The sequence below is a fragment of the Ambystoma mexicanum genome, chromosome 8, assembly GCF_040938575.1.
Source record: "Ambystoma mexicanum isolate Mex_15411 chromosome 8, UKY_AmexF1_1, whole genome shotgun sequence".
Lineage (NCBI taxonomy): Eukaryota > Metazoa > Chordata > Amphibia > Caudata > Ambystomatidae > Ambystoma > Ambystoma mexicanum.
In genome coordinates, this window is record NC_090929.1 from 778,894,408 (window position 1) to 778,921,783 (window position 27,376).

General features: G+C 46.6%; 1 protein-coding gene across 1 annotated transcript in view; it reads right to left on the minus strand.

Annotated features, from left to right (window-relative positions):
• The window catches only part of LOC138472439 (hexokinase HKDC1-like), a 1,340,644-nt gene that overhangs the window by 417,986 nt on the left and 895,282 nt on the right, over positions 1–27,376 (minus strand). The window contains exon 10 of the mRNA XM_069610606.1: positions 349–653. Within this exon, the coding sequence (XP_069466707.1) occupies positions 349–653 (305 nt within the window). The remainder of the gene's footprint in view (positions 1–348; positions 654–27,376) is intronic.

The following is a 27,376-nucleotide window of genomic DNA, read 5'->3' on the forward strand; positions in this document are numbered from 1 at the left end:
ACCATCCTTGCTTCTTGTTTTACATGAGTATTTTGCCACCTTTCCCTACTTGAATCAGTTGGAGTGTACAAGTACCTTAGTAAATAGTAAATAAGTGATACACAAACGATGCCAGAGATGAGCCAATCCTAACCTTTAATTGGCCTGTGATTGTGGAATATATCACCACCCACTTTTAGTTAAAAGCAAATGGTAAATGAATATCCTGGCCGACCATTTTAGATCGGGCGAAGGGAGGAAGTGAAAAACAGAACAGGACACAGAAATAAAAACATGAATGAATGAGTGAATGTTATGCATGCTCTTATCTAAATACACAGTCATTGCTTTGTTAGTGCAGTACTCAACCTGTTCCATCTGGTGTCCCACAAACATATGTTGGGAGCATTTTTACTGAAGCTCCCTTATGAGTTTCCTTTTTCAATCCATATTCCAATTCTGTCAGCATCTTCTGTTTTACATCTGTTAGATCGTCCTTTGTAAGCAGGAAGGGTGCTAGAATGTCTTCAATTTGTTTATGCTGAGTTGCCAATCTGTAGGCCACTGCAGTAACCATTGCAGAACCTTTCCCACTACCACTCTCTGAGAGAAGAAAACGTACATCGCAGTCGGGAACTAATCGCCGTACAACTTTGTGCAAGCGCTTTGCATACCTAGAAAAGAAATTTGAAAAAGAAAACAAATTAGATGTGGTGTTATTTGACTATTTAAATCAAATGTCTCCCTGCTTGTGGCATGAAAATTAATATAATGAAAAATACTAACATTGGTTCCATACTGAAAAGATCTTTTGGACCATTCGCCAGTTATAAATAATGTGCCATCATACCTCCCAATTAAAAATACACCATTAGGGAATATTTGAATGGAACAGAATCCAGAATAAATTGACTGTAAGAGTGATAATAGATTGTGCTAAGATTCAACTGAATTGTAATGATTTTATGAACTTCACAACTGATTGCATGCTTTCAAACTACTGGAGTTTCAATCTCCGATTTTAAAACTGTACACAGATGTCTGCACACTAACTTACTTTCTAGCCTTTTGGACTGCCAATTAGGTACCGATTCTTCACCAGGGGTACAGACAACAAATAACCCTGCTAGCCCTTAACATATATAAGTATAAATATAAAGCACGTGGTCAATAATCAATTATTCTGTTAGTAATACCGAAGTAGAGCTACAAGTGTCAAAGATGCATCACACAGAAGATTGGAGGGAGAAAATCCAAAACTGTGACAAAGAGTGTAGGACACAGAAAAATGAAGATTACTGTTAATTAGTGAGAACATTACCACATCAACTCTCTTCCTCATCAAATTCCTTACCTATGTAAAAATGTACCAAGCAGTGTCCAGGCATTGACAAACTCCAGCTGAACCTGAGCCATGTAACAGCTGTCACAAGGTGAGAGGAAAATAACATGTGCTTGCACTGGACAACAACAACATTTCTCCTCAGCCAAACAGTCTACCCAGGCATGTTTTCTGACACAGTTGGGAGAGGGTATCAGTGGAGCGTTTTCTTCCTTGATCAAGGTGATCTTGGATAGTCAGATTTTACTGGCTAGTAGCACCCTGGACCACATATTCCTTGCTTATGATGTGTACGGTTAGGATGAGACAACATGTTCTACTCAAGTGGATAGGCTAGACAACAAATTTGGAAGACTCAATAAGGAAATGTTTTAGGATGGGTATTGTAATTGTATGGTAATGGGTGATTGTAAAGCGTAGACAATTGCCCTGAGAAGGCATCTCGACGCTAACGTTATCAAAAAGAAGCAACATAACCAGAAACAAAGCCAGAGTAATGAGTGTGGGAACAAAAACATTTTCAGCTTCTGCCTAAACTCAACTAATTACCCAAAAGGACGAAGCTGGACAGGCAAGGCAATACCAGAGTTTGACAGAGTAGGTAGAACGCACAAGCCCCCCCACCTGACCAGGTTACATTTCACATTACTAGAAGGCTAGCGGCAGTGGAGTGTAACAAACGAGTTGGTTTGTAATGAACAAGCCGACTTAAAGCCCTGACGAGCCGCCAGGTGAGGCCTTTGCATAAGGCCAGGGCCTACACTCGCAGCCGGTCTTTGCATACGCCGATGGATCCAGGATGCACCTTGTCACTACGGCCAGTGACTACAGGCCATCTCCCTTTCCACCTCCAGGCCCCTTAATGTACCTATACTATAGCCATTACCCAAGCCAAGTCTCTGCACCGCTCTGAACAAGCGATCTCCACTATGCGAGGGCAGCACCGTTCATCAGCACACTCGATTGTTGTCATGCCAGCCTCCTCGTATGGACCGCACTTCCTGCATCTGTGGCGAAAGGTAAGGCTCGTATTGCCTGGCGACTTCAGTAACTTTAATATTTCGCATCCCACGTCTGAAATATCCCACTGCACATCGAGCATGGCCTTCCCAGGCATTTCACTTTGACTCTCTGCTCACGCACGTTTGCGCTCACTACCTCGCGCATCTACTCTTCTTTTCTGCATGCATACTTTTAATGTGCCGATTATTCTCTCTACGAGCCCTGCAGTGCATCTAGCTTTTGCACCTCCATCGCATGCATATCTGCCTCTCACCGAAGCAGCCCATGGTCCCCTGAGTAACACTTTGTTCTAACCACTACTAGGTTTGTACTATGCAACTGTCCCATCTATGTATATGCTAATCTTGCCCAGCGTCCACCTTGCATGTCATCTATTCATTATGATAAACTGGTGACCATTTACTGCTCTGCAGCCGGTATTATGTACTACTCTATGCTACTACACTTGAACACGATTTTGCTATTCTACTCCGTTCCTACGATGTAAAACCTAACATGTCCTCTACAAGCCTGCCACTCGTGGGGGGGAGGGGGGATTGGGGGGGTTATCTATGTCCTCAGCACCTCTGTCACTAGTATCTATGCCATCCCATAAATTGCTTTCTTTGACCTCTTGCACACCTGATGTAGCCCCCTGTATCACGAGGCAAGGCTTTACCAGACTGTGCACTGTACCAAATGTTTTCTTTGACCCTTTGCACACCTGATGTAGCCCCCTGTACCATGAAGCGAGGCTTTACCAGAATGTGTCCTGTACCAAATGTTTTCTTGGACCTCTTGCACACCTAACGTGCCCCCTGTACCATGAGGTGAGTCTTTACCAGACTGTGCACTGTACCAAATGTTTTCTTTGACCCTTTGCACACCTGATGTAGCCCCCTGTACCATGAAGCGAGGCTTTACCAGACTGTGCACTGTACCAAATGTTTTCTTTGACCCTTTGCACACCTGATGTAGCCCCCTGTACCATGAAGCGAGGCTTTACCAGAAATTGCTCTGTACCAAATGTTTTCTTGGACCTCTTGCACACCTAACGTAGCCCCCTGTGCCATGAGGTGAGTCTTTGCCAGACTGTGCACTGTACCAAATGTTTTCTTTGACTCTTTGCACACTTGATGTAGCCCCCTGTACCATGAGGTGAGGCTTTACCAGAATGTGCCCTGTACCAAATATTTTCTTGGACCTCTTGCACACCTAACGTAGCCCCCTGTACAATGAGGTGAGTCTTTACCAGACTGTGCACTGTGCCAAATGCTTACTTTGACCCTTTGCACACCTGTCATAGCGCCCTGTGCCAGGAGGAGAGGCTTTACCAGACTGTGCACTGTACCAAATGTTTTCTTTGACCCTTTGCACACTTGATGTAGCCCCCTGTACCATGAGGCGAGGCTTTACCAGAATGTGCACTGTACCAAATGTTTTCTTGGACCCTTTAAACACTTGATGTAGCCCCCTGTACCATGAGGCGAGGCTTTACCAGAATGTGTCCTGTACCAAATGTTTTCTTGGACCTCTTGCACACCTAACGTGCCCCCTGTACCATGAGGTGAGTCTTTACCAGACTGTGCACTGTACCAAATGGTTACTTTGACCCTTTGCACACTTGATGTAGCCCCCTGTACCATGAGGCGAGGCTTTACCAGAATGTGCACTGTACCAAATGTTTTCTTGGACCCTTTAAACACTTGATGTAGCCCCCTGTACCGTGAGGCAAGGCTTTACCAGAATGTTCCCTGTACCAAATGTTTTCTTGGACCTCTTGCACACCTAACGTAGCCCCCTGTACCATGAGGTGAGTCTTTACCAGACTGTGCACTGTACAAAATGGTTACTTTGACCCTTTGCACACTTGATGTAGCCCCCTGTACCATGAGGCGAGGCTTTACCAGAATGTTCCCTGTACCAAATGTTTTCTTGGACCTCTTGCACACCTAACGTAGCCCCCTGTACCATGAGGTGAGTCTTTACCAGACTGTGCACTGTACCAAATGTTTTCTTTGACCCTTTGCACACCTGACATAGCGCCCTGTACCAGGAGGTGAGGCTTTACCAGACTGTGCACTGTACCAAATGCTTACTTTGACCTCTTGCACACCTGACGTAGCCCCCCGTACCATGAGGCGAGGCTATCCAGTGTGTGCTCTCGAGATATACACCCAGGATTCAAAAACAGTAATGCTATTGTAGAGAAATTCCAAAATGTTAGATTCAAAGGCACACAGGTTAATTAGGAAAGGATATGCTCTGTCACACCTTCCATGTGCAGTAAGGTTTTTCACATGTACATTGGTATGCATTTTCCAATGCTATAAGCAGAGTTTCGTTTTTTCAATTACAATGTGTATACGCATCTTCCTGGCAGTCACAGCCAAATTATTGCTTGCAGTAATTGTAATGCCCCAACTTACTAAGAAAAACACTGTAATCCTGTTTACCTGTCATTGTACAGGCCCTTCCTTATTTATGATGTTGATGACAACGATGCACCTCATGTAGATTAGCCCCCGAAAGCGATATAGCTAACAGTATCAGCAAGGGGCGGCGCTGGGTCAGCCTCAGCAATGAAGCAGAACCCATCCAGTAAGATGGTGTCCGGGGATACCAAGTAAAATCTGGAAGTTCTGCAGAGCGACTGCCGCAAATTTTGCCCAAGGACATCACCACAGTTGAAAATGTAGATGGTGCCCAGCATCTCTGATGCAGCAGAGTACAGGCCCAGATCCTATGGTTGTGTGAGATAAGCCGCTCCTCCCCAGCAGACGCTGTGGCCCCAGCATATGGGAAGAGGACACCAGGACCATGCAGCAGACAAAGCCGCCGCCCGCCCCATCAGGATGCCACCGGACAGCTACAGCAAAAACAGCTCGACTCACTGCCAATCATGGAGTCTGATATAGTTGTGTCAGATAGATGTTAAGTGGTCCCCAGGGATATCAGCAATTGAAGAACATGCAGTTAGGAGCCAGCTGCCTTGGTCACCAGATGGAGTCATGCCAAACAGTTGTGCCAAGTGCTGCGCCAAGTCATCTCGCACCAGGCGCTCCACTCTGCAACCTACGCACCCAGCTCAGCTATCAAGAGTTGTTTTTTCGAGGTCTCTGCCAACATTACATTGTTGTATTATGTTAACAGCAAATCGAGGGTCAGGAAAAGCGGCATGCAGATAGTTGCTACTATCTTGCTCGCTGTGCAGCAGTGCCCCCCCTGTGTGGGACTTTTTCAAACTAAGAAATTACTGTTACCATGTGGCTGGCATTTAAGCACTACCTTCCATGCCATTCAAGTTGCTGTAGTTTTAGTGGCTACTGGTTTTCACCCTGCAATCCAGGATACAGTCAACTCTGATACAACTTTTTTTCCATTCATGAGTGTTCTTCTGAATGCTTGAGTCTTTTGCATCCCAGGGCAGTATACTTCGGACTGGGGAGTTGGTTCCAATGTTCTATTTTCTTATTGCTATTATAGTTTCAAGTCATACATATCTGGATATCCTATTAGACGTCTCCTCTTCTCATTTGATCTGGTTTTATTCTGTAGGGATATGGAACGATTGATGCAGTGGGTGTTTCATATGTCTAGCTTTGCCGACTGGCTGGGTGCATTCCTTTATTCTTGCATAGATTGAGGGTTAATTTCTTCTCCTTGTGTTGTGATCTATGTTTACATGTCACAGGGAAAGGCTTACTGTTCTTGCATACTGTCTCACCGGGTAGATGGCCAGCTGGGCACCTCAGCTTGTGTTTATTTCTTTTTTCTGGAAATGGAATGATGGGACCACTTTGTGGCCTTCGGGACGATGGTCTATTTTGGCAAAGGCCATGGCGGTTCTTATTGTAGCGGGGGTCCCATGTTGTGGATGGGGGTGTTGAGCAGTATTTAGCTGCAAGTGTTTGAGTTTTTTTCTCTTCCTGCAGGGCCTCTATAGCTGTAATGCTTGCTGGTGTTGTCGGTTGTCTTGTTATCAGCCTAGTGGGAAATCTTAACGTACTATGTGTTTCCCGTCTGGTTTCAAGTCATGTTTTTTGGTGTTCCTTCTGGCAGACAATAACCAGGCTGTTTCTTTTGTCAATACTAAGTTTATTTCCTTGGTGAAAGTTGTTGAGACAGACATACCTGCTTGTTCCACAGGTCTTGTTCTCATTGCGGTTTGTGGCATAAAGGAGCTCTCTGGGAGTTCCTTTTTTGTTGACGGTTCTTGAGCCAGTAGATGACTACTGGTCGGTTTTATTGGAGTAGTCATGTATTACCATTACTGAGGTTTTTGCTCCTCTTAGTTCAAGGGGAGCTTGCTACATCCTAAAATAGTTTAGTCCTGGACGAGGAAGACCTGTTGAGTAGGTAATGCCCTGATTACTTACTGGTAATCTTCACTACTCCAAGTCAAATTTAACTTTATTCGGAATACAAATAAAATCCATAAAACAGTAATAATTACATAGTTAAAGTGGTTAAAAGGATGAAAATGTAAATAAATAATGAAATAGGCATATAATCATGCAATAAATACTCACATGCATATCTGAAATAAAACTCTTAGTCCATTTGCATTCAACATGCCAAACAAATTCTACCCCATCATCACAGTTAATTTTAGTATACTTTAAAGGAGCCCCGAATGTGCCAAACTTTTCATACATATGAAAAAAAGCTGAAGCTATTAACAGTGTTTCTGGCTTGAGTCAATAGTACAGTGTAGAGCGGTATTGTGAAAAGCTTGTGCCTCTTAAAACAGAGAATAATGTTCTAGATCTAACTTTTGAATATATTGGGTAAAAAAACAAGAAATCCATTAAATCTTCATTATCAGCATTGCAGAAACTACATCTCTATAAATAATAAGCCCCGAGCCACAGGGGCATTACCAGGGCTTATTGCTATTAGTACCCCAGCCCGCAAGACTGGGGCACTAATAGTATTGCAGCGTTTCGCAACAGAAAACAAAAACAAAAAAACTTTAAAAAATAATGGCCGCCGGGGAAGGGAAAACAGAGTCCATTTTCTCTTTCCATGGTGGCCATCAGGAGCAGACGCTCTGGGGACAGGGGACAGAAGTGTTCCCAGCACGTTCACTCCTGAAAAAGGACTGAAAAAGAAGGTAAGTGGCGTTGTGAGGGCAGGGAGGGGATTGTTTGGGTGGGGGAGGGAAGGACGGACGGACAAAACACTTACCTGAATCCCTGGTGGGGGACGATGGCAGCCTCCAGCCGTGTGGTGGCTCGCGACGGGGATTACTCTGTTCCGAGCCTCCTCATGGGCTGAGGGGCTGCCACACACTCCCGCCGGGGATATGGAGAAACTTTGATATTCGAGGGATTCTGGTCAGGTAAAGCCCCGGCGAGGGCCAATCAGATTGCATGTACCAATCTGTTTGTCCCTTGCCAGGTACTAATGTTCAATATCGCCCGATCTGCTTGTCAGAACTGTCCCAACTGTAAACAACTAAATCAAGCTCTGTGGTCGGATTTTCTGTTGTACAATTACTCTGCAGCAAGCAATCTTGGGTTTTGCCTGATGAAATAATCATTTGCCTTCACTTAGAAGAATTATTTAACTCCAGAGCTTCTCTATTGTCATAAACCGAGTACTTGAGATGCGCTGTTAAATCTTTGTATACCACAGACGTCAGAACCAACAAGTTTAACCATTATAATAAAACGCTTCCTGTAAAGGACAGGCTTTACACATTAAAAACTCGAATGTTCCCACGTTATTATGCCCTGCAATCCGGGCATGCCTCCTTACATAACTGCCTACATAACTGCCTGTGTACATCATTCTTCTTCCTCTTTCTGCCGCTGACTCGTGCTCTGGAACTGAAACTTGTCAAGTCCAAACAATATAAACTGCTGGTGCGCAACGTAGCACAACTTCTCCAACTGGATTGCGCATTCTGAGCCGGATCCTGTTTGTTCCATCAAAAGCCTGTTGGCTTTTTGTTGGTCCCTAAACAAAAGTACATATGTTACAGACACTGGTATCCATCATGGGGATGGCAATCACATACATTTGCGCTACTGTCTCTCTCATTCATTGGCCTCATTGTTTGCGCCTTTCGTACGCATCCCTCGAGACAGACCTTTTTGCTTCCAGGCTCAATCACCAGCTGACAAATGTCTTCAGTTGGAGGCCAGAACCGGAAGCAGCCACCCCAAATGCATTCCTTCAGGAATGCGGGCCGATGCCAGTTTACGCCTTCCTGTCAATTGCAATGATAGCAAGGACCTTAGCACAGGCGAGGAGAGGGTGTTTGAGACTGGTTCTCTTCATGCCAACTTGGAGGAGTCAAGTCTGGTTCCCCGACCTTCTGAATCAGTCATGCAATGATCTGATCTTGTTACCCAGTTGGCCAGGGATTCTTTGGGATCCGTCAGATCTCCCCCCACCCATTGGTACTCGCAGGGACCCTACAATTGGTGGCCTGGGTGATTTCCGAGGTACCTGGAGCTGCCTCATTGGAGATTCCTAGGCACCCAAAATTACCAAGTGCTACAGAGCAGCCTGGGAGAAATGATGTGATTGGTGTCTGGCTACGAACATCCATCCCACTTTTGTGGATGTGATTCACGTGATCAATCCAGGTGGCGGACTGGAATTCCTGGTATATGCAGCTGGCGACCGATTCAATAACCAGGTCTGGCAGGGAACCAAAAATTCCTGTTCCAGGCCTCCATATGCTGCACCCACCAATGCAATTCCGTCCTCGCTTCCTGATTCAGGGAGACTTTATGCTCGTACGAGAGGCCTTGCAGCAGGTGCTGAATCTTTGGCCGTTTCAGCACCTGGTAGTGAAAGGGACTGGGAAAGATTGCCTGGATGGAGGACAAAACCATCCGATTATCCTGGCTAATTCCCTCAAAGACATATGGCTTTTGATGAGAATGCCCTTGATTTCCTTCCTGATGTCATTGATCTTCTACAACGGCAGGCTCAGTGTTCCCTGGACTGAGTCTATGACAAACCCCAGAAATGTCATTGTCTGGGCGGGGGTTATTTGGGATTTTTCCCAGTTCATGACAAACTCCAGCTGCTCCAGCAGTTGCGTTGTATTTGCCACCTGCTACAGCAGTTTGGCATCTTGCGCCAAGATGCAGATATCATCTAAATAGAATATCAGCCTCACTCTGCACTGGCGCAACTCTACCACCACAGGCTTTTAATACCTTGGTAAAACACCAAGGCTCCGAGGACAGTCCAAACTGGAAGCAGGTGAACTGCCATCTCAGTCCTTATCACATGAATAGCAGGAAACGCTGGTGCGGTTCATACATGGGAAATTCCAGGTACGTGTCCCTGAGATCTATGGGCCCTAACCAATCCCCTGCCTGCAGAATGTCTCGCAGCAGATGGATGCCCTCCATCTTGGAATGGCGATAGACAAGGAAATAATTGAGGGCCTGGAGATTTACGACATGCCTTATTTTCTCTTTCCTTTGTACCTAAAAGAGATTTCTGACGAAGCCCTCCACTCTGTCGCTGACTTGCCTGATGGCCCCTTTTTAAAAAAGCTTTGAGACTTCCTCTGTCATAAATAAGAGGTTGTTCCTGTTTGGAGAGAACCAATGGTCTGGGGAGCTCTGCCTGTTTGGGTTCTGTGTAAATCTCTAGCTGGAAGCCCTGAACTGTATTTAGCACCCAGGCGTCCCCAGTGATTTCCTGCCATGCTCGCAAGTGCATGGCCAACCTGCTGCCTATTGCAGGAATCACACCGCCAGCACTCTCTGCTGGAGTCTGCACTCTCACCTGGATTATTTCCTTGTCCTTCGTTGGTGCCTCTCCAAGCCATGGCCCCTGCCTCTTCCTCTGCTGTGAAAGAAGGGGTTCAGTTTCCTTGCACTCTGTGTCCACCAGGATCCCCTGTACGAGGCTCTTCCTCCTGCACGGCCAGCGGAGGGTCCCCTTCCTCTGCCGGCCAAGCCAAAAACCTTAGAGGCGAAAACCTTCTTCAAGGACACCTGTGCTTTGTCCAGTGCCACAAAGGTCTGCACACATTTTGTGACATCTTTAATAAAAGTATCTCCGAAGAAGCATTACTTCTATGACGCAACCACCTCAAAAGATGCCTATTCCCCTAATTTAGGGTCTATCTTCAGCAAGAAGGAGCGCTGTCTTTCCGCAGCCAGAGCAGTATGTGTTCCCTACTAAGCAGGCCACTCTACGCTCGCCCTACTAACACTTGGGGGTCGATCTCATTCTTGAGCCGCTTGGCCTCTTCTGCCATCTCCATAATCTTAGTGAAGGCCCCTAAACATCCAGGAATGTACCCTGGCACAAAGACCAGGACCTGTCAATGCCTTTTGTAATATCTTTCACATATTTAGCCATAAAAGTCTGCATCTTGGGGTAGATCATAGGGGTATCTGCCCCCCTGTCCAGAAATAGGGTCCTGGGACACTTCGCCGGAGCTTGCTGCGGGCTACCTTCGACAGCAGCGTTTTCAGCCGCTTGCCGAAGTAGGCTGCCACTCTTTTGGAAGGCTCCCTATGTGCCAACTTTGGGTGTACTAGGAGGTCAGGATCAAACTCCCCTTCGGAATGCTCCGGTGGGCTATTGTCCCTTTTGTTAGGAAAGTTTCCCATTTATGTATAATTTTCCCTCCAGATGTGTACCCCCCCCCCGAACATTTTGCCGCAGTTGACTTTGCCAGTGAAGCACAGCCTTCAGCTGCACACCACTGGCCTTTTCCCTCACTTTATTATGGGGAAACTGACATGCCCTTAAAGACAGTCAGTACTGGGAGAGTGTTTCCCTTAGCCTTTTCCAATGTTGCAACTTTTCTGCAGCATGTTACAAGTGCACAATGTACCATACAGTACAGTGCGCTTGGGTCTTCCTTTTATTTCTAAAGGACCTAGATTCCCTAAAAGGATTTTTTAGAAGTTCAGATGTGCCTTGGACAGGGCTGGTGGCAGCATATCTTTTTTTTTAACCTTTTTTTTTAACCCTTTCTTGCAATGGCACAGAAAGGTGGCCTGGCTCCAAAAAGGCCATGCTACAAGGTTCTTTGTCCTGTCCTTTGGCCATCTTGCCCCTTTACCTTCCACAGATTGAGCCGACCCGGGTCAGTCCTTATTTGTGCATGCATTCTCCCACGAAATGCCAAGCTTTTGCGGGCTTCTGCATGACTTGTGTGTGTGCCTCCAGGATGTGGGCTGGACTGTCTAGTTCCAATACACATCCTGGGTGCCAGAGAGTCTGGTGTGCTGGGAATGACTGGGACAACTGTGGTCCATGATTGGTCCACGTCTGGTGTGCCTTAATGTGATCAGATCTCCCACTGGGTCCTCTTCGTTTTGGCGCAAAGGAGATTCTGGATAAGAGAAGGCTCCAAACACCCATGGCAGGTCGATCTCTTGAGTTCTCACTGAACCAAGGATAGGATCCAAGTATCCTGAAACTAAGAAACCGAGTTGAGGAACAGCTGGTGACCCGCTGGAAGGTTTGGAACCCTGAGCCCGCTGTTGTCCCACTGGACCCCTCTGTATCTGATTGAACCAGAAGGTCTGCAAAGGCGCTTCGACCCATTGGAATAGTGGGATCAACTATTCTTGGCACCTTCATCTAAACCTGCAAGTAAGCCTCTTCGGAAGTGTCCCTGGGCCAACCTTTGGGCTGACTAGCTTGCACAGGACCTTTGCTCTGAAACCGCTGCTGTTTCGAGGAGACCCTTGTTCAAGCCACTCTCACAATGAATTTCGTACACTTGGCATTGCCAGGTCTGGAATAAATAGAGAGTGACTGAACCGGAGTATATGCGGTTACAGTGATGAAAAATCTGAAATGTCTGACTCTTCATCTCCGGAATAGCTAGGAGTGCTGCTGTCCTTCTCACCCTTTTGCTGTTCCTCCGGGTCAGAGGGTCCGTCCCCACGTGGAGCGCAGTTCGTGGACTGAGGCAGGCTTTTCTTGTAACGGCCGTGCTTGCCATGTCGATTGCGCGGAGGACCCAGGGGTCAAGGTTTTATTTGCCTGACCGGTCTTGCGCTTCTTGGAACGGTCTTCCTTCTGCTCACCTTTGTCCTTAATTGTCTTTTGCGAAGGGTGGAAAGCCCTGGGGCCTGGCAAGAATGAGATCCAATCCTGCAAAAGGTCTGCATTACCAGATATAGACCCCAAAGCGGTGTTTGAAGCAATTGCTCCTGGTCTGCAGACAACCAATGCGACCAGACAACCAATTCCCATACAATAATAATAATAATAATAATAACCAATGCGAACCTGATGGCCCCGCTTGTGGTGATTCTGAGCCTGAGGATGAGTCTCTGTAGTACCCCATCATTTTGTCTGCCTGATAGCGTTCTCTTAGCCCTTATACGGCTGCTGCCAATGCTTTTGCCAGCTGAATATTGTTTTCAGGTTCCTTGGGCCTGCCCATCTGCTGCCTACCTGTATTCTATGCCTGCCATGTAGCTAAGCGTAGCCATGGCAGTTTGGGTCCTCAACGATTCAGCTGCTGAGTAGCACAGAGAATGCAGGCAGCCGCTGTGAATCCAGATGCCATTAGAGAACGGCAGTTACTGGCAATCACGGGTGAGCAGATATTGCCTCCGATGCCATCTCTCCTAATGTGCGGGATGCGGGGAGCGAGGATGCCGACGACTGGAACTTCGCAATTATGTTCTCCTGCCGGCTGCCTCGCTCCACGTCTTCCACGCACAGCTATGTGCTGTTTCTAGAGCGCCTTCCGTACGGGGAGCCGCAGTGGAATAAGTCCCGCGTATGCGCTCTCAAGCAGAGAGCTGAAATGCAGTAAAGTGCGCTCACAATGAATATTGCGGAATGCTCACAATGATTGTAAGCTAGCAATTGCGTCGCTATACCCGAGCACGCGCTCATCATAAATCACTGAAGATAAGCAACTGTACTTATCTTGACTACTGCTCGAGTAGCAAAGAAAGAACAAGAAGAAGGATGTACATAGACAGTTATTCGAGGAGGCATGACCGGATTGGAGGGCATAATAATTACCTGGGAACATTCGAGTTTTGAATCTGTGCAAAGACTGTCCTTTAGGCGAAGCGTTCGACTATAATGGTTAACTTTTGGTTGCTGCTTGAGTGGTAATTAAAAAGAGCAAAGCATAATACGAGCCTCCGTTCTTAGCATAGAATTCTATGCAGCAGACACTTGACTTAAACCAGGATATATCTTCTGCCCCTTTTTGGTATATTTTACGAATTCAGAATTGCGTTTAAACAGCCTTAAGGTTCGCCCATCTATGCAGCGAGTGCAGCCCAGGTTCAGGCCCATTTCCGTGTGAACTGTAAAATTCGGTGCTGATTCTGCTATGTTCAATAATCTTTTTAACAGTCCACTTTTCCCTAGTCACAGTCTGCTTACCTCCCTCCCTGTGAATCATGCCGTGAACTAAGATTGTGCTTAGGGCATAGAGGATGTTCAGACCAGGTAGGGGCTGAGCTGCTTAACAAAAGTGTAGTGTTTTCATTACACTTTGCACAGCACGTGTTAATAATGCAGCACGTGAGAACTGCACGAGGAGCGAGAGGGAGAAGAGAGGATTCCAGTGTGGAATGCGAAGGAGCGACAGTTGGAAGAGAGAGAGGAAGAGAAGAGACGTTTGCAATTCATGTCCCCTATATAGAGATACTTTACTTATAAAACAGTTATTTGTAACGTTAATATATCGTTATAAATATATATTATATTTCCCTCTTATTGTCTCCATTACTTCAGTAGCGACGAGGTCAGAAGAACCATGGTGGCCGTTGAGATGGTTCTCCGGCCACAAACGAGGTAGGAGCAAAAGTTAGCATTTGCAGAGCCGCTCGCTACTTTCCTTGCAAGCTCTGTATCGTGTTCGCTGTAATTACATATTTCCGCCCCGCCTTCCCAGAGTTTTGTTTGGGTCGTGCCTCAGCCATCGCCTCTCATGGATTCTTTGCTTATTGGCTATCAAGGAAAGGGGGAGTGTCCTCATACGACACAGAGTAAAGTGTGGCCCAGCCATAGCTCGACGTAATAAAAAGGAGGAGTGAACCTACACCGAAGGCTGCGCTTTTCATTGGAGGACCGCGGTGAAACAACACTAGATAGTTACGTACAATCGTAACTTGTTTGAGCCTCGTTTTGATACAAGCGAACACAGCCTAATGCCACCCCTCAGGCTGCCTGGCTGCGTGTTTCATTGGACGAGCGAAACACATCACTCAAGGAGGGATGTAACCACCCAGCGCCGACGAGTGCACATCTAAATGGAATCCTAAGCTGATAGATGTCTTTGTAGCGTTTGTTTCACCAATAGAGAAAGTTACGAAAGGAATTTAAAGGGGAATTTGTCGTATTCACACAATGCAATGACATAAATGGGGGTGAAGGAATAGGAATACACTGCCTTAAAGTATATTAGGAAAAACAAATTCTGGGTATTGTGGGTTGTGTTTAACACACTACATACTCTTATGTGCATTCCCATTTGACTACTGTTAACCCATTTCCATCAAGTGAAGAATATTACGGGAAAATACTTATAGAAGAATCCAGTGAAGCATATTATGGGAAAATACCAATAGAAGATCTCCTCCCTTTCATTTAACCACCTGCATTTCAAAAGGAAACATTGAGACTCCTTTATAACTACCACCACTTACTCCTGTGGTGGACCAATAGGATATATCAAGATTACCAAGTACTAAACCATAGTTATTCTATTGGTGATATAATAATCAAATCTCGACATGGCAATGCAAGGGGTCCAACCTCCTCACATGTTTCTGCCAGAAGTGGGAGAACCAACTCTTCCGTGGAAACGCTGGCTCAAAGCATTCGAACACTATGCCCATGTGGTGTGTGGAGCAACATACAGCATTGAGAGGAAGAAATCTTTGTTACTACACTGCTTGGGTCCGGCTTGTCAAGAGAAGTATGAAGATCTGCCTGATCTACTGGATGATGAAATAGGGGACATGAACGAATACGATGTGGCTATAATGAAACGTACTAAACATTATGAGACAAAAATGAGTACAATCCATGAAAGATATAAATTTGCCAAACGTGTCCAAGAACAAGATGAAACTGTTGAACAATATGTTACAGCTTTGAGAAAACTGGCCCGCAATTGCAAATTTAATCAACAATTGGATGAACGGATTAGGGACCAGTTTATGCTTGAGTGTAGAAGCAGTACAGTTAGAGAAAGATTATGGTCCAAAGACGGTCCGCCACTTGATGTGGTTCTACGATTGGCCAAAGAAGTCGAGCACACAGAAACATGTGTAATGACTTTGGAGAACAGAATAAAAGATATTTCAGTCAAACCATCTGTCAGTTTAGTACAATCTGATCAAGATGAGGAAATAGGAGTGATTAGAGGTGGTAGAAAAAAGAAGTCAACACCTTATCTGAGTGGTATGTCATCAACTTCCAACAATATACAGCGCTGGAGCCCTGGTAATTCAGAAATGTACAGAAACCAAATGGTAGTGAAGCGACCTGAAATCAGGAAGTCAGATAAATATGAAATAACCAGAATGTCCACGTTAGGAGGAGAATGCCAAAACAAGGGACAATTTCCCCGGAGTGGAAGGGGGAGAACCAGACAAAGAGCATGCTACAGATGCGGTAGCCCAAATCACTGAGCGAATAACAAAGAATGTCCGGCCCTTAAAATTATTTGCATGTGGTGTGGTGGTAAAGGACATATGGCCAAATGCTGATGGACCAGCCAAAATGAAGATCATACCTCGAACTGGATTGGTGATGACGATGGAGAAGAGGAGTGTGTGTTCATGGTCTCTGATGGAGACACGTATATTGAAAGTCCCAGAGCAAAGATTGCTGTCAATGGCTTTCCGATAGTTATGATGGTGGACTCAGGGGCCAAGTACACGCTTATTCCAGAGGAACTGTGGAGGTCATGTGGACCGGAATACCTACATGAAGTAGATGTAAAGCCCAAAGCCTATGGTGGAGCCAGGATAGATCTAATTGGATGGTTTACGGCCAAATTAGAATTTAAAGGCTGACAGGCATGTGGCCGCATATATGGTTCAAGGAGAGGGGAGACAGCTTTGCTTAGTTGGACCCACCAGAAACTGCTGAAGGTTCGATTAGACCCAAATGCCAATGATACAGTTTATCAAGTTGATGGGGTTAATGTTCAGAACATCCAGAAAATCAAGGATGAAGTATTCAAAGATAATGTGATAGGGTGTTTAAAAGGATTTTCACATCGCATTTTGCTCAAGTCGGGTTCTAAGCCAACAGCCCAAAAACTCAGTAATGTACCATTGGCTCTCAGGACTGAAGTCAAAGAAGAATTACTTAAGTTGGAAAGGCAAGGCATTATCGAGAGGGTTGAAGCTGCAGAGTGGGTTTCCCCTATGGTTATAGCAAGAAAACCAACAGGAAAAGTACGATTGTGTTTCGAGATGAGAGAATTGAACAAGTGTGTAATTCCGGATAGGCACCCGTTGCCTAACATACAAGAACTGATATCCACACTACGACCTGCAAAAGTTTTCTCTACGCTGGATCCCACGGCCACCTATCACCAGATCAAATTGCATGATGACTCCAAACAATTGACGGCTTTCATCACACCAGAAGGTCTTTGCCAATTCTGAAGGATGCCCTTTGGTCTAATTTCTGCGGCATCAGCTTTTCAGAGAGTCATGCAGAGTATCCTAGGAGATATGGAAGGAGTTGTGTTCTTCCAGGACGATGTATTAGTTTATGCAAATGATCAGAGTGAGCATAATGTGAGGCTGAATAAGGTACTACGGAAGCTAGACCAGGCAGGAATGATTTTGAGTAAGGAAAAATCCTAAATAGACAAAAAAGAGATTGAATATTAGGGACACGTAATATCTGGAGAAGGAATCAAACCAAAGAAAGATTAAGCAGATTCCATCAAATCAATGATTGTACCGAATAACAAAGAACAACTCAGAACATTCCTCGGGATGGCAGAATATTATGCGAAATTTATGGAAAACTTTTCTGACCATACAGTGGAACTGAGTAAACTATTAAAATCGAACAAGAAGTTTGTGTAGGACAAAAGAAGTGAAAAAGAATTTTGTTTCATTAAGGAAGCGTTAGCTAGAGCCCTGGCACTTCAAAGCTTCATAAGAGGTAGAAAAACTATAATTACAACGGATGCGAGTGAAGTGGGACTTGGTGCAACCTTATCACAATATCATGACGGACAAGAAATGGTTATTGCCTTTGCATCCAGACTCTTAAAAGGAGCAGAAAAGAACTATGCCACAATCGAGAAGGAGGCTCTAGCATTAAAATGGGCCACTGAAAAATTTAAGAGTTTTGTGTGGGGAGTAAAGTTCAGTATGTACACAGTTCATAAGCCATTGGTGGACATTTTTAGTACCAAGGGCTCGATAAGGTATCTTGTAGAATCAGGAGATGGGTGTCCAGACTACAAGAATTCAATATCAAGGTTATTCATATTCCTGGATCAAAGAATACCACAGCAGACTGCCTTTCACGCCTCACAGGTGTGGATGAAATGGATGGCGATTCAGAAGATCTAGAAACTGTATGTGTGGTATCAAACCAAGATATATCTGAACAGGAGTGGAATGTCGAAATGGAGAAAGATGTAACACTATAAGGAAGTAGTGAAGATTGTCAAAGAAGGAAGGTGGAGGAAGAATGAGGTGTTTCGCACTGAAGTCAAAGCTTTCTGGGATGTACGAGATGATCTATATTTGCAAAGCGGATACCTCATAAAAGGTGATATATTGATACCTCCGGCCAATCTCAGAGAGAAGATTATGCAGATGGGTCATGAAGGCCACCAGGGCATTGTAAAGACCAATATAAGGAGTAGGAACACCTATTGGTGGCCCGGAGTTGATCGCCAGATTGAAGACCACATGTTTCTTTAAGGTTGGTAAACAAGGGTAATTCTTGGGCTGACACCCCTCATGTGGTTTAGCACTGGCATGAGGAAGATGAGGATTTGGAGTCATGAAGATTACCAGTAAGCAATCACGGCGTTTCTTTGGTTTGGGTCGGGCCTTAAATGTGTTTGTGTCCCAGGCCCTAACATTCCTGAAGATGGGCCTGACTCATTCTATTAGGGGCCTATTTAGTCCCTTTTCAAGAAGGGATGGTTTGGGTTTAGGAGAAAGGAGAGTGCTGTTTAGTTGATTCTGTTTTAGGCATTTTCTTGGAACTTGGAAGGTTCATTGGCATACTAGCCATCAGGTGTATTATTTGCAGCTTTTAATCAGAGAGTACATTTTAAGCTACTGTCATTCTATTTCTCTAGGTGTTAGCGCTCTGCCGAAGTTTATTAAAAGTATTAAGGGAGCAGATTTGGCCTGAGTATGAGACACACCTTTTGAGAAATAAGATATGAGCAAAGCATTTTCCAGTTGAGTTTTTTTCATCTTGCTAAAGACTTGACATATGTTGTAGAGGGCACATTAGGAAGGTCGATATGTAATTCTTAATGGTTCATTGTATGGAGAAGCAGTGGTGATCGCTGTAGATTGCTCCCCAAATGAAGCTCAAAATACACAATCCAAGAATGTCCTCCTAAATAACAGGAATAGGCAAGGAGACCAGACACTCTTTCAGGGGTCCTTAATATGGCTAAGGCTAGATTGAGATGGAGTTGCTGGGGGAGCACCCAAGCCTTGATAGAAATGTAGGGAAAGTACAATGCCACTACTAAAGATTTCTCATTCATCATCCATGTTCATAGGACCTACTCTCATATAGATTATGTGTTGGTGGCTGAGAGGATTTAATATGATGAAGAAATAACAGACATTTGTCAGATGGTCTGTTCAGATCATGCCCTGGTTTACTGTCTGTTAGAGCTAGAGATCTATCCTTGTCATGTCAAGTGGGAGTAGGAACCCCTCTCAGTCTGGTTGGGGAGGCTTACCAGGGTTACCACCAGAGCCAGTCCTAAGGCAGAGGTGGGTTGTGGAAGTTGTGGGGGACCCAGTCCCTGCCCCTTCCACTTGTGCTGGGGTGTATGACAGTGGTACCACTGTCTATCAATCTAGGCCTGCAAAGCACCATTCTGGCCAGTGTCTTTCTCTTTCTACTGCAGGGCCCATCACTCTATCAGCCGTAATAACACCAGGAGCAAGCACCCGAATGAGACCAAGATCTACAACTAGGAAGTAGAACAAGCCAGGCAGCAGCAGAGATCAAGTACATTGCTACTGAACTTGCTCTAAAAGAAACAATGCAGCAAACTCCACAACCCACCCACCATGAGTAACCCACACCGGTAGAATGCCGAGCCAGGGCACAGAATGCTTGCAGAGACTTAGGCTAATTTGGAGAGGACGCTTACCTGCATGGGGGGCAGAGCAGCAGCACCCTCAACAATCTGGCACACCTGAGAGGCAGAAGAACGGTCCCCTGAACGTGGACATTTATTGTGGCGAGCCAACATTATGGTAGTCCCATAATTTAAAAGGGGTTGGGGCTTGCAACCCATTTGAATCTTTCCCTGTCTGTAACACCTCCTGAGGGGAAAGAACAGTCAGTGGCTGGCCTGGGGAACCAGGTGAGGGAGTGAGCAAATGGAGGGGAAAGGGGGGACAGGAAGCGGGATGGCGTGGGTTATCCAGGTGAAGTCAAGGGAGGAGCAAGATAAACAAGAGAACAGCTTGATGAAGGATGGAGCAGAGGACCCTGGAGGAGATTTATTGATGGAGTATGAATGGTGAGGTATTGGTTGGTGGGAGAGTGTGGTACTGATGTATGAGTGTGTGTGAGACAGGTATTAGTAGTGGCATAATAGGGAGTGAAAGAAAGGTGTGGGTAGATTGCAGTGTAGAGTGAGGGGGTGGTAGTGTGAAAAGGGGAGAAGTAGTGCGGACAGGGGAGAAGTAGTTGTGTGTAGAGGGGAGAAGTAGTAGTGTGGAGTAGGGAGAAGTACTGGTGTGGAGAGCAGAGTAGTAGTGTGGAGAGGGGAGTAGTTATGGTGTAGTTGTAGAGTTGTAGTAGTAATAGTATAGGGGAGTAGTTGAGGCATGGAGAGAATGGTAGTCATAGCCTTTAGATAGGTAGTGGTAGTGGGGTGTAGTGAGATGTGAAGTGGAGTGAATAGAGAGAGTAGTAAGTAAGATTGGAGGGTGGCAGGAAGTGTGTGCAAAGGGCTTGTTGCAGTGTCCAGACAACTGCTGTTTCGCTGTGGCTGCTACCCCTGTGCCTCCAAAGCAGCTTATGTGCACCAAAAGACCCAAGGACGAGCTGAGGGGAGAGGGGAGCGCTGTCGCGCTATTAGGCCCCGCCCACCTGCGCCTGGACCCATCCCAAGCAGGAAGTGAGCCGTTAAAGCAGGCTCCCAGGCACCCTTGCGGAGCTAAGCCCTTGTGTGCAAAGGACTTGTTGCAGTGTCCAGACAACTGCTGTTTCGCTGTTTGGCTGCTTGCTGCGGCTTAGGCGGGCAACTAACTCCACAACGGTGGATAGTTGGAGACGGCTCCCCGCCTTTGTCATTTCAACGGCGCGGTAATCTATATGAGGAGCTGCACTACGAAAATGAAGTCTGCAGCTGTGCAAACCCGACCTCTGGTTTAAGAACTCGCCTTCAGGTAAGACAAAGATTCACTTCTCTCCCAGAAGTAGAGGGAAATCCTGAGCAAATAACTAAAGTGGTGCAAAAAGACCTGCCCGTGTTAAAACAGTCACGTCTACCATTTAACACAAAGAAGAGAAAGAGCCTCTCTGTGGGGGCCGTAATGATCGCTGAAAAGAACATACTGATACCCTTGGAAACGGAGGTAGAATCAGACATAATCCCTAAACCCAAGGACCCCCAAAGTGTCCTTCCCATCCCAATCCTAGCCGAAACCAGAAACCATCTATCAACAGATTTTGGAATAAACCAAAGCACGGAGGTACGATTAGTAAATGGGCAACTGGGAGATCGCTGCAATAGCTATCTAGGGGAAAATGATTTGGTGGAAAATTCTGCCCCTCCTAAAGAGCACGGCGACTGTATGATACAAACAAAGGAGGAACCATCTGAGACCCCTGATAGAGCTCAGGATAGGCCGGCAAATGAAATTGAGGCAGAGAACCGAGGATTACGTGAAAAATCAAGAGTGGGCGAAGGAGATCGCTCCAACCATTGTCCCTGCGGAGCGCCACAAAACCCTGAGGGGGGTTAATGTAATCAGAACTCGGGGCAAAAACCAAAAACTGTGATTGATTTGGTCCAGGCCACCCCAGACCAGGAGGGGATGGTCCACCCAACCAAAGAGAAGACTGGCTCTTTAACGGGAAACGTGATTGAAAGCCCTCCAGGGAAGGAGTCAAATTCATTCATTGGTGGCCCAAAATGCGTAATCAAACCCCAAGCTGAACTGCCTCTTCGGAGGCCTTATGGGAAAATGCAGGTCCCTGGGATCTTTAAGGCCTAGGCCCTTTGGAAGAAGCCCCGCAGGAACCCACTATTTCAAAATCAAAAAAATTCCAAGAATGGAAGCTCTAGGTGCAGAATCCATAAGGAACGATATTTTCATGCCATATATGGGGGAAAATCGAAATCAAGGATCTAAATCTACCCCACAATTGAAAAAACCAACAAAGTGAAGAGAGGGTAATGGATGAAAAAACCGGTGGGGGCAAAGGGAGAGATCATCCGAACCCCTTTCAGGAAAGAGCGATGGAGTTGCCTATGGACGGGTGGAGCGAAGATCAAACCTGGACGCCGGTGGAGAGACCCAAATCATCTGGGAGTCTAAGTGGAAGCGAAAGCTCAAATACGCCTATAGTAAATCTGAGCAACACAAGGCTGGCGAATAAATTCATGCAAGATATATCGATCTTGACGGGGAAAAATTGAAAGAGAGAAAAAGAAAAGTTCCTCCTTCATAAATCAGAAGATTGCAGCATCAGACAAGGAGCAAGCTAAACTGGGGTGTTTGGGAGATGAAGATCATGACGAAAACCTGACCAATCCCTATGAGAAACAAACGTTGACTAAAATGACTCAGACATCGGCTGCTGTAGAAGAAAGGTCGACACAAGAAGGGATGTACAAAGAGAAAGCCTCACAATCAATTAGTGAGGCCTGTAAAACTGAAAGGCTAAAGGATGCTGCACACATCCAAAATGTGATCAGGGCATCCCTAAACATCACGATTACTCCATTCCTAAAACTTTATGAGGTGATAAAGGACTCTTTACAAGAAGTAGCTTGCATCAATATACAAATTAAAGAGGCAAACTTGCAAATGGAATCCTCTCTGAAGAGACTAGATATAAGAATGGATAAGGAAGCAGAGCAAACACAAACTTGGCAAAACCGGCATAGTGATTTAGCGAGAAAAGACGCAAACGATAAATCATTACTGATGGAGGCAGTCTTGGAGGACTGCAAATGGATGAGAAGCCTATAAAAAAAGGAAAACGAGCAGGACACGTTGGGAGGCAATATAAAAGTTGGAAAGGGTCCAATGAAACTGAAACAGGGAGAAGGTGTCCAACCAAAACAAACAGGCCGAAACCGTGACGATGTAATCCTTATCCCTCCACAAAAGCAGGCAGTTAAAAGAGGTGATGCTGTATCCAGACAAAATCAGACAAACTTTGCAATCTTTGCAGGCACTACCTTAAATGCCCAGGACACCGAGGGTGGACATGGAGCGTCCAAAAAATTGGAAAAGGAAAAAAAATCAAAGAATTAAACCCTAAAACGGAAAGTAAATGGCTCCAGAGCTTTCCTGAGAAATATAAGAACACCACCAAAAAGAGAAAGCCTGCAATGCGCAAAGAAGCCCAGAAGGGAAATGACACTCAGAGAGCTAGACCCTTCGGAGGAACCCAGGGCAAACGGAACAATAAAGACCATTGAAATACACAAGGAGGAATGGTCTGAGTTGGAGCAAACTGCAGATCTAAGTGATCTCATTGAAATAATGGACAAAAATAGGGAAGATGAGGAATGGGAAAGTATCAGTCTATCTGATTGGCAGACCATATACAATTGGGAAACAGCCCATCAGGGAGTGAAAGTAAAAGATCAAACGAAGTGGAAAACCCAAAAGGACAAATTGACAATGGGAGATTTGAAACAGGACAAAAACACAGACCCAGCTAAGAGGAGTCCTCTTTGTAAAGAATACAGAGTCACTAGCCCGTTCAAAACTTTGGAAGAAAAAAGGAAGGAGCTGGATAATGAAGAAAAGAAAGCCCAAGTTCAGCAGGGAAAGCCCCCGCTAAAATCAAAAATTCTAAAAAATTGGGGCGTGGCCTGCGAGCGCGCAATGGAGACGTGATCCCCGAGCGCTCTCGTGGCCGCCCGAAATATCCTGGAAAATCCTTTGCTTCGGGAACTCGTTCAGAAGAAATAAAGACATTTTTGTGCAGCGGAACCTGGCGACAGCAAACGACCAAGGTTTAGACCAAAAACGAGGCGCGGTGAACGAAATATCTGCATTGAAGAAACAAAGGGAAACCCCGCCGGAAAAGCAAGATGGCCGCCGCGTCGGAGAGTAGCTAGAGACACAGCGAAGGCCCCGAGCCCGATCCACTGAAGGAACCAGAGGGGGGGAGAATAACCCCCACCCACCCTGCGCCACTCCCTCGACAAGGGCCCGAGAAGCGGGCGACGGACCGGCTAGAACTGAGCCACCGTGGACACAACCGCGCACACAAACAAATCGGGCGGACAACCTGGGCTGCGTCCGGCGCGTCCGGCGCAATTGCAAGCCTTGAGGACAAGAAGAGAATAACGGGAGGGTACCGTGTATTTCTCTGGTAAGCCGACGCCGCCACCGGACCGCAGCTGCAGGCAGACCCGCAACGAGAGACTCTAGTGGGAGCGTATTGATATGCTGAAACGGCTGTGAGGCCGCGACGACGTGCCATCGAACGCCGATACTGGCCTGCGATATCTTCCGGTGCCTTTGCCCTACTAACAAGCCAACAAAGGGACGACCCACAGCAAGTAGGTGCTCCCCACGCGTCGGGCTTCGAGCATAATCCACAAGCTCTTGAGACCCTGGGGAAGACGAAGATACAATCGACCAAGTAACAACACAACGGGTGTGAGGCAGGGGCGGCAAGGTAGCGGGGGAAAGCCCTGACGACGCCGTGGGAGGATAAGACGCTTTAACTCCCACGTCCATAACCCTGAAGATCTCCCACATCATGGGGAAGGAAAGATTCAAGAAGAACGCAACGCAGAGCACCATGGATCAGTATGCAACAAGCTCACAACCGACACAAACTGCGGAGAACACTGAAACAAACACCACCCCCCCGATGGAAGAGACCCTCTCACTAAAAGACGTTATGGCGGCAATCGCCAACTCACGCTCCTCGGTGGAACAAAAAGTGGACGCTATCTCCACCGAGGTCTCATTTCTTCGCCAAGACCTCCAAAAATTGTCTTCTAGAACAGGAGAAGCAGAGCAGCGAATATCCAATGTAGAGGACGACATGGGGGGTGTGCACCAACAACTCACGCAAACACTAACACGCCTGAAAACCTTAGAAGCCCGAGTGGAGGAGGGAGAGGGCAGGTCCCGACGCAATAACATCCGCATTTTGGGCCTGCCGGAGCGCACAGAAGGCCCCAGTATGGAACTCTTTTTGGAGCAATGGCTAGCGGACCTTTTCGCCCCAAAGACCTTCTCGAATTTCTTCTCGGTGGAACGTGCGCACCGAGTACCCACCGGTCGACCAACTCCAGGAGCCCCCCCAAGAACGGTTATTGCAAAAATTCTCAATTACCGCGATAGAGATGCCATTTTACAGATGGCCAGGACACAAGGGACAGTGACATATAATGGCTCCAGGATCGCCTTTTTTCCGGATTACACCCGCGAAGTCCAGAGGGCCAGACAGTCCTTTGAACATCTGAAAAGGAAGCTGCACTCGATGAACGTGAAATACGGACTGTTGTTCCCGGCACAGTTGAAAATCCAACACGAAGGCAAGACAATCCACTTCACTGACCCACAGGAGGCATGGAGTTGGGCCGAAACCCACATCGTGGGAGACTGGACCAGGACTGAGCGAAACCGGGGGGAAAGACCGAGACCAAGACCAAGGGAGAATGGACCTGCTCAACACCCCGCGCCGGGAAACCACGACGAACCAAATGGGGATCCCGACCCAGAAAGAAGTTAACAGAGTCAATCGCAAAACCAAAGATCAGATGGAAACCGGGATAGAACGTATTAACCAACGGCCCATTAGGTGGGCCATGGCGACATCCTCCTTGTTTGAACAGTCACTAGAGTGAGGTCATAGCCGCCGCTGCACGAAGGATCAAACGCAACGTACTTAATCAGAAGCAACACAACAGACCACCGGCGACCACCACGCCCCCGACCCAAGGCTCCGGACACTCGAATCAGTAAGGAGTAGTAAGTCAGAGGGAAAGAAATAACAGTTTAAGTTTAAGTTAATCTGGCCGCATAGTTTTTCCAGCGCCAGTAAAGTTCGGGCGACAGATACTTCATGTTGGGGAGGAGTATGGGGAGGGGGGACGGGGAGTTGTTATATGTTAAAATTTATCCGGGACACGACACCAAACCAATTCCCACCAAGAAGCTAGGATGCACCTCACGCCCAACACCCACGCACCCGAAGGGCATGCCCACCGCATCCTTACACCCGCATACATCACATACACATCCGATACAACAATCTAGACCTGTAGACAGGAATGGCCACACAACAACATAACGGCGGCTCAGATGAAGAAACACATGCCCCAAGGGGACTTAATACACGGCACAGATCCTTAAAACTCCTTACATGGAATGTGAATGGCATGGGCTCAAGCATAAAACGCCGACTTATAATGCAATTCCTTAACAGGCGTTCTCCTGACATAGCTCTCCTTACAGAGACGCACCTAGCGGGCACGACCTGCCAATTTTTCCGCAGGACGAACTATCGCCAGGCGCATCACGCAGGGTACACGATGGGTTCCCGAGGAGTCCTGATTCTTTTACACAAGAGGCTCCCCTTTACACTGTCGGCAGTGGAACTAGACCCCAGGGGCCGTTTTGTGCTGGTTGAGGGCACCCTATGGGAGGAGAAGGTGGCCATCCTGGCAATATACTCCCCGCCGGGACTGGGGGATATTCTCCTAAGGGATGTCACGGCACTGATGGTACAACAACAGCCAGACTTATGGATCCTGGGAGGGGACTTCAATGATGTGATGTGCAATACACGGGACCGAACTCATATACGAAATCGAGACCCAAATAAACCCACCCGATTAGCGACCTTTGCAACAGCTCTGGGGCTGAGTGACGTATGGAGAGACCTCCACCCCATAGATCAGGGGTTCTCCTTTCACTCAGGGGCTCACGGATCCCTGTCCAGGTTGGATCACTTCTTCCTCCCGACCCCCGAAGCATATAGGGTTAAGACAGCGGAACTTCTTCCCCGCGGTATCTCCGACCATTCTCCCCTGGAATTAATGCTCCAGGTGGATAAACCCCTGCCCCCCAGGACCTGGCGGTTAAATAGTTATTACCTGGGTCTGCCAGAGTTCGTGAAACACATTACGGAAAAATCCGACGAATTCTTCGAAATAAACACAAGCTCTGTAGAAAGCCCGGTGACGCTATGGGAATCCCATAAGGCGGTACTTAGAGGGGAAATAATGGCATGGACGTGTAATAAAAGGAAAGAACAAAACAAAAAAATCACGGAGGCGGAGGCAGCCGCAAAGGAATGGGAGACTAGATATGTCACCAGTCCCAGCCCCGAGGTCCACCGCTCCCTTATGAAAGCCAGAGCAACTCTTCATAACACAGCGTTAGATAATGCGAAACAGGCGCACAGGGAGACCAGGACCAGAGTTTATGAGTATGGTGACAAAGCCGGCAAACTACTGGCCTGGCTGGAACGCCGTGAGGAAGGGCATCGGCATGTCAGACAGATAACGGAGAACCCCAACACCCCTGCCAAAACAGACCCAGAAATAGCGGAGGCATTCGCCAACTTCTATACCACACTTTACACGGCCCCGACATTACCAATGGATCCGTCCCTTCTGGATGAGATCGCAATTCCATACCTCTCGGAACAGCAAAAAACACATCT